The 7,832-nt window shown below is 38.1% G+C and overlaps 2 protein-coding genes and 1 long non-coding RNA gene across 6 annotated transcripts in view; 1 reads left to right on the forward strand and 2 right to left on the reverse strand.

Annotated features, from left to right (window-relative positions):
* The window catches only part of hdac11 (histone deacetylase 11), a 160,381-nt gene that overhangs the window by 50,536 nt on the left and 102,013 nt on the right, over positions 1-7,832 (reverse strand). The window lies entirely within an intron of this gene.
* LOC126386440 (uncharacterized) lies at positions 1,560-3,348 on the forward strand. The gene is made up of 2 exons (XM_050038798.1): positions 1,560-2,414; positions 2,812-3,348. Exons 1-2 carry the CDS (start codon positions 1,918-1,920, stop codon positions 3,149-3,151), a joined length of 837 nt encoding a protein of 278 aa, XP_049894755.1. The 5' UTR covers positions 1,560-1,917; the 3' UTR covers positions 3,152-3,348.
* On the reverse strand, positions 3,635-7,096 carry LOC126386451 (uncharacterized). The gene is made up of 9 exons (XR_007569504.1): positions 6,797-7,096; positions 6,214-6,262; positions 5,909-5,948; positions 5,763-5,830; positions 5,570-5,653; positions 5,123-5,433; positions 4,661-4,843; positions 4,382-4,546; positions 3,635-3,921 (listed from the first exon to the last, which is right to left on the reverse strand). It is a non-coding gene; the product is annotated as an uncharacterized LOC126386451 (long non-coding RNA).

Here is a 7,832-nt window from a genome sequence, read left to right on the forward strand (position 1 = left end):
ACCCGACCTGCGGGTTGCTTGTCAACACACGCATCACTATTGGCAGGTGTATAAGTAAACAAACAAACAACAACAACCACAAAGATCATTATTCAGTCTCATATTACATTTGTGGGAAGTTATTACAGTTTAGATTTTCACCTTCCCACATATGTAATAATTTCCTGCAAATGTAATAGTTAGTCATTGCGGAAAATTGTGTGTTACGTTTGTAGTAGGCAGCTGCTATTACGTTTGTGGGAAATTTATTACATTTGCGGGATTATTACATTCAAAGCTGCAGATTTGTATTACATTTGTGGTTTATTATGTTTGTGGGCTGTTATTACATTTGCGGGTGTAACACATCCTTTAGTCAGAATCAGAAATCTTTCTTCCTCCTATGTTTATTGAACGTATCCTTTTCAGTAGCTGCATGTAAACCTAATAAGCCAAACCTAACAAGCCTTTCTTTTTTTGTACACTGTCTGCATTAACTTTAATTTGTAAAGCATGATGGTGCAACTTCATCAGCTGCAGGATATTGAACATTAATACAAAAGACTGAAATGCAAAGCTATGAAACATTTGTTGAACAGGAGCCACTGTGGTCATTGAGACGTTGCCAAGCCCTGCCCCTTTGTGATTATCCGTCAAGCTGTCAGAGCTAGCACGGAGCCCACAATGTCACTAACTGCAGTCCCTGAAGAAATATTTCACACTTTTGGAAAAAGAAAAAAGCCATTTCAGAGAGAAGCAGACAGAGGGGTCCACAATATGTGTTTGAAGAATATATTCAGGATGTTTAACTCACTCAGAAGCAAAAACAGGTTTAAAAGATGAAGACAGTTTGAAGCTAAAGCCTAACTATAGGCTACAGATGACAGTGTAAAAGTGAACCACCACATAAATGGTGATCGAGACAGAAGACAATGAATATAAAGGGAAACTTTGCCGATATTTAACCAACTGTGTGTCATCAGAGTGTGTGCAGATGAACGGTGTTTGGCTTCCCCCAGTGCCGCCAGCCACTGGACAGGCAGGGAGCTCCAGGTAAAGCCAAACAGCGTATACATTCAAATTTGCAGTTTTTATATATTCACCAATGACAGTGAATAGTTATGTGAACAGGACTGTATAATTAGAATAAGAAATGAATAACAGAGTGGTTATAGTGCAAAAGAACAATGATTACAGCGGGAAATGAATATATAAATAAATAACTTAACAGGGCTAAATGAGGTGGATCAATACTGAATGAACAGAAAGGACAAATGGTTGTAGTGTGATAAGCACCACAAAAGTAAGTGCACTGGAGATATAGTGCCTCTCAGTACTTTCTGGCTTTCTAGCTTTTCTCTGGCTCTTACGGTGGCTGGGAAGTGCAACACACATTTACAAAGTTTGAGACAAATTTACATTTCAGAAAACATTTTTACATATCATAAAACAAAATTACATTACCAAAACACATTTACCAGTCCCGAAACAAATTTACATTAAAACACCAACCGGAAAGGGAATGTACCAAAGACCAAAACACGGAAGTGATAACGTGAGCGCCAAAGAGTTATTGTTGTTGTTGTCAGTGGAGTTTATGAAGATGTTTTGCCCGTTTTGTGGACAACATATGAGCCAGTTAACGCGGTTTTGTTTTTCGTGCAGTCGGTCTCTACAGTGCTTAAGGGACATGGACATGACAGAAGGACCAGACATGCTGCAGCAGTGCATACAATATTTTAATGAGGGCCACTCATATGCTGTAATCGTGGACATGATGTCATATTTAAACGGTGTACACATCAGTTTGAGGTCTCTGAAAAGCACACTGAATGAAGACGGGTTCTATCGTAGAAAGGATTACTCCTCTACAACAACGCCATAATTAGGGCCATCCGATTGGAACTTCGTGGACCTGGACAACTGTTTGGCTACCGCATGATGTGGCAGGTACTCAGACAAAAGTACAATCTACGAGTGAAGAGGCATCATGTAATGAATTTGCTTCAGGAGCTTAATCCTCGAGGGTGCAAGAGGAGAGCACGCAGAAGGTTTTTAAGAAGAACCTACCACTCCATGGGACCGAATTATATGTGGCATGCTGATGGTTATGATAAACTCATGCCATTCGGGTTGGCCATTTCAGGATGCATCGATGGATTTTCACGTAAAATACTGTGGCTTGCATGTGGACCAACAAATAATGACCCAGCAGTGATCGCTCACTATTTCCTGTTATGTGTGCGAAACCTCAGTGTCATCCCCATGAGACTGAGGACTGATTGCTGCATGGAGAATGGGACCATGGCTGCAATTCAGTGTACCCTATGCCACCACCACAATGACTACTACTCTGGAGCGTCCAGCCACATGTATGGCTCATCCACAAGCAACCAGCTGATTGAGTCCTGGTGGTCCATATTCAGGAAGGGAAGGTAAGAGGCTTTCATAAAGTAATTTAATTACACTGCAAAAACACAAAATGTTACCAAGCATATTTGTCTGATTTCTACACAAAATATTTCATTAAGACACAATCACCTTTCTTTCTAAGCAGAAAATCTGTCCATGGGACAAGTGAAAAAAATCACTTAAAACAATTAAATATTTGCTTGAAACAAGTGTAAATTGTCTAAAAACAAGTTACTTCTTAGGTGATTGCGTCTTAATGAGATATTTTGACTAGAAATAAGACACTTTGACTTGGAATCAGACAAATATGCTTGGTAAGATTTTGAGTTTTTGCAGTGTATGAGTAACCTTTGATTTCATTCTTCAAACTTGTGTATATGCTTAAAATGATAAATTGTTATTTATAATCCATGTCTATAGGTGTCAGTTCTGGATGGAGCTATTTGCAGACCCGAGAGACGTTGGATACTTCAACGGGAGTCACAAGCATCAGCGTCTGTTGAGATATTGCTTTGGTGATGTTATTCAGAAGGACTTGGACGAGTGCGTGAGATTGTGGAACAGTCACAGGATTCGCCCTTCCAGAACAGCATCATGTCCAGGAGGAGTGCCCAGTGAACTCTACTACATTGGTGATAGTTTATTTGTATTTGTTTTACAATTATGTCTTCTGTTTAACATAGGTTTGGCTCCAGAGACTGTGGATTTAAAATTGAACAGGCCGAATTGGATGCCTTTCCTGAGGCTCGCCTTTCAATAGCTCCATGTGGGGACCCAAACATGCAGGAGTACTTGGACTTTGCCATGGAGCACAATCAGTTACAGAAGACAGAGTACTGGCAGTCTGCATAGGAACTGTATCTGAAACTAAAAGAAATTATTCAGCTATGAACTGAAATTGATAAAAAAGGGAGGTTTATTGGCAATGGTGGAACATTGCTGTTTATCTGAACACAAAGTGTCTGAATCTGTCACCCACAGCTTCATTATTTTAAAGTGGGAAATAAATGAATAAAAATAATAGCAAAATGAGTATTTCACTTTTTTAATAGAAAACAATCTCTTGAAATACTTGTTTATTTGATCTAAAACAGTGATTCACAAACAGACCACAGTTTGAGAATAATGGATCTAAAACAAGATCATCAAAATGCTGAGAAAAACATGCTCACATACCATAGCATTATAAAAAACCCTTTAACAATAGCAACTGCACCTTTAGGTCCATTACCAACAACAAAGAACAAACGTTTTTAGAGTCAGATACACCATGGTAATGTGGTTTCTCAACTAGTTACAAAAAAAGCTTACAAACCTTCACAATCAAAGAGATAGTCTGCCCAGTAGGCCAAGGTTTGACTTTCATTTAGTCTCCGGTTACTTCCTGAAGGACTGAGGTCAGGTTTGAAAAGTCTCTCAAGTTCAAAGCCAGTCAGTTGCTTTTCTGAGTGGCAAAGGACAGGGGCCAGCAAAGTAGGGTGTTGCTGTAGTGCACTCGAAAACTGAAGGGCTGAAAGACCATCTTTGAATCTACAAAGTGAACACAAACACTGTTTCACTGCTGTGTAGTGCCAATTGGATTTAAATTATCTAAAGAAAACTATTAAAGATTCTCTTCCCTACAATTACAATCCACCTAAACAAATGTACATTTGTCGAAAGTGGTTGTGTGTTGAACATTATTGATTTACAGAGGCCAATTTCTTGCTTTGCACATGGCAAGGTAAGTGCTACAAACTGCAAGAATTACACACAGAAACACAATGACACAGAGAAATGAAAGAGGGCAGGGTGGCATGAGTACTTACAGATAGGCACAAGGCAGGGAGTGAAGAGACAAACATCACATATCAGGTGTAATACACTAAGGCACACATTTTGTCACAGTGACTGATAACAGATGTACATGTCATGAGGTATTTCAAATGAAAATTTCTTACATAAATACATTAAAAAGAAGAAAATCACATCATTAAAAATATGATCTTACCTGTCAATTACATATGAGTTGCGGTCAATGATATACCATCGGAGGTAGTCTGCCACGATTTCTTTTCTTCCACAGCAGCCACATGTCTCAGACAACCTGCTGTCTGTAACATTGTACTGTGTCTCATGATACATTCACGCAGAGCAACGAAGCAGCATTCTCAATCTGAAAGACAAAAAAAATTCTGTGTATACGATATAGGAAATAAACTGTCTTAAAACACTGCAGGAACTATGTAAAACTCTGTCCTACCACACTGTAGCCTTATGCTATTCTCACCTCTCGCAAAGCTTTCCCTGTTTCTTCATCAGTTATTGAATTAACTGTTGATTTGAATGGAGGCTGGCCTGCAAGATGTACAATGTACAAGATCTTCTGACAGGAAATGGGGTCCTGGACCCCCATGTGCAACTGACACTGTGATCATTTTTCCTGCCAGGTAGTATTCATCCTCCCTAACAGCTGTGAATGAATTCATATTGCAAAATTAAAATATAAAATGCATTATATACTTAAAGATATTGAGCAAAAAAGAGCATATTTCGTGATATATGTCATGTTGGTTAATGATCATTAAACATATATATTAGATTAGATTGACTTTATTGTCCACCTCTGTGGAATTTTGTCTTTGGCTTCTCCATGTATTTAATGTACTTGGAGAGGCCAAAGACAAATTTCCATATGCTTAGTGATCATTAACCAATCATTAGTATAGTACACTTCTAACCCTATGCATACCATTTGCATTGTAGACCAAGAACCGATGTCCTTCTGGTCCATCAAAAATGGGCCAGTCTTTCAGGTGTTTCATTAGCAGAGTTAAAAATTCTCATCTGGGACCACCTGTGTCAATTCCCTCCTCATAAACACCAGCATCATCAGTAAATTTGACCAGCATGTCACAGGTTTCAGAATATGTTGTATGCTTAAAACCTCTGACTGCTCCATCCCAAACATTAGTCTTTGAGATGTTGAACCTGCTGACTGTTTTGTGATCAATAGGAAGTGACAGGTTTGCCACAATGTCAGCTAGTGTAATGTTCTCCTCCCTGTAATGACAAAAAGTAATCTAATTAGTGGATATTCCTGACAGTGCACAATTTGCTACTTTTACAAAAATGATTTAAATACCAGAAATATTGCACAGTGAAAAACTGGAATGCCACAGTAAAAAACTCATTTTACACTGCTGTGTGTTGGAAATTCTCCACATGGACTGCAACCAGCTCCTCGTCCTCAATACCTGGTGCATACAGGTCTGTGTTTTTACTGTTGGGAAATTACAATTTCCATGTTAAAACATCTTACAAACACAAATTTCTTCCCCATGAATTAAATTAAAATTATGTGAGTCACTGTCTTTTTTTTTTTAACATACCTGTAGCAAGAAGTCTTGTCTGGATTTGTTTCAGGTGGATCCATATCCTCAATATCAGATATTACTATCTGAAAAACAAATTAAAATGTCTGAAACAACAACAATGAAGGTAAGAAACGTCAGGCTGCCACAGTCTGCCTTATTACCTGTCCAGGCTGAATTGTTGCTGAATGTCCTGGTGCATCTCTGAAACATGATAAAAGTATTATATTAATTATTACCATCCTTCAGGCCTACAACAGTCATCTAAGAATGTAAACATTATGAATACAGCTAAGATTCCTATTGGCTGATTACCACTAGAAAAGTCTTGTTTCTCTCATTAAATCGGTTTGACTCCCTGACAAAGGCTACATGCTGAAACGTGTCAGAGTTCTTTTATTTGGTTCTGTATAACCACGCCTCCTCGATAAAGGCATAAAGTACTTCTTGTATAAAAATTACTACGTACCTTTCATCTTTAGGTTTGAGTTTGGGAGTACGTTTTGTGGTTCAAAAACCTGAGAGGAAACGCATACATTTATCAACAATTTGTAACAGCTTCCATAATGATTCCCTTACAACATACAGTATAAATTAATAGTGAAAGGTTGCCAGTGTTACTGATAGTAATAAGAACTGCAAAATAATCTAAACAAGCCTTGTTTCTTTGTCCTGGTCCAGAGGTGCCCAATCCTGCTCTTGGAGAGCTACTGCCCTGCATGTTTTAGGCTTCAAGTTAATGATTAGAATCAGGTGTGTTAGAGTGGGGAGATACCTAAAACATGCAGGGCAGTAGCTCTCCAGGAGCAGGATTGGGCACCTCTGGACCAGGACATAGGTTTATTCAAATGTATATCTAATAGGTAGATGAATAAATACATACATACATAAAAAAGTGTTTTAAAAAAAAGATGTACCTACAGCCTCTACAGTACCTGTAGATGTATCCTACAGTGAGTAGAGTATCAAAATATGTAAAAAAAAAAAAAAAAAAAAAAAATATATATATATATATATATATATATATATATTGAATCATGAGATCCACTAACCTCCTTTAAAGTGTGTTTCTAGGCATATGTAAAAAGTGATCCTGGAATATGCCTTTCCTAGGTCCTTTTTATATTCTGCCAATTTGAATGTTTTTTCTGATCCAGGCACATGGACCACCTCTGAGCGGTCTGGATACAAACGGACGTACGGTTCTTCTGGCATGTCCTTGTTAAATGTTCTCATTTTCTGGACAGCTTGTTTCAGTACATCAGGTACCGCTACCTCTGGGTCTACAAATAACGGGAGTGTTTTCCCTCTTAGAGGTTTCAAATCAGTTCCATCAGTTGCATTTGGCACCATCAATCCAATGTTTATCTAGTAAAATAACAAAGATAATATTAATTTCATGTATTATACATAGGTAAAATAAAAGATTATACATACATACATGCATATATACATACATCAGTGTTTCCCATTAATCATGTAGAATGTGGTGTCCCTCCATAGTCTAATTTGTGCCACCACAGTCAGGGCCGTAACCAGGGTTATGAAACTAGTGAGGTACAAACCATGCGAGCATGCGAAGCGCGCGAGCAAAAAAAATTTGAGCACTTATTTATGAATAAAAAGTAAAATAAATAGTGTTTTAAACTGTGCAATTACACAAATACACAATCACATAATGTTGTTGACTGGATTCTTTATTTTTTCTTACTTTTGGCACTCTCAGATATAGATATATAGGCTATTATTGACCTTTTGGAGGTCTCCAGAGGGTTCAACTCACTGAAAGTACATAAAAGGACAGACAGACAGACAGACAGACAGACAGACTTATGATCAGTTAATGCAAATGTGACAAATAATACTGTTTTCTAAGCGGGATAATGTATAGTTGGTCGGTTGTTATGGAGGAATAAACCCCTTCAGGATGTATGGAACCCCGACGCGAAGCCGAGGGGTTCCATACATCCTGTCGGGGTTTATTTCTCCATAACAACCGACCAACTATACATTATCCCTCTTAGAAAACAGTATTATTTGTCACATTTGCATTAACTGATCATAAGTCTGTCTGTCTGTCTGTCTGTC

Source organism: Epinephelus moara, chromosome 24, assembly GCF_006386435.1.
Source record: "Epinephelus moara isolate mb chromosome 24, YSFRI_EMoa_1.0, whole genome shotgun sequence".
Lineage (NCBI taxonomy): Eukaryota > Metazoa > Chordata > Actinopteri > Perciformes > Serranidae > Epinephelus > Epinephelus moara.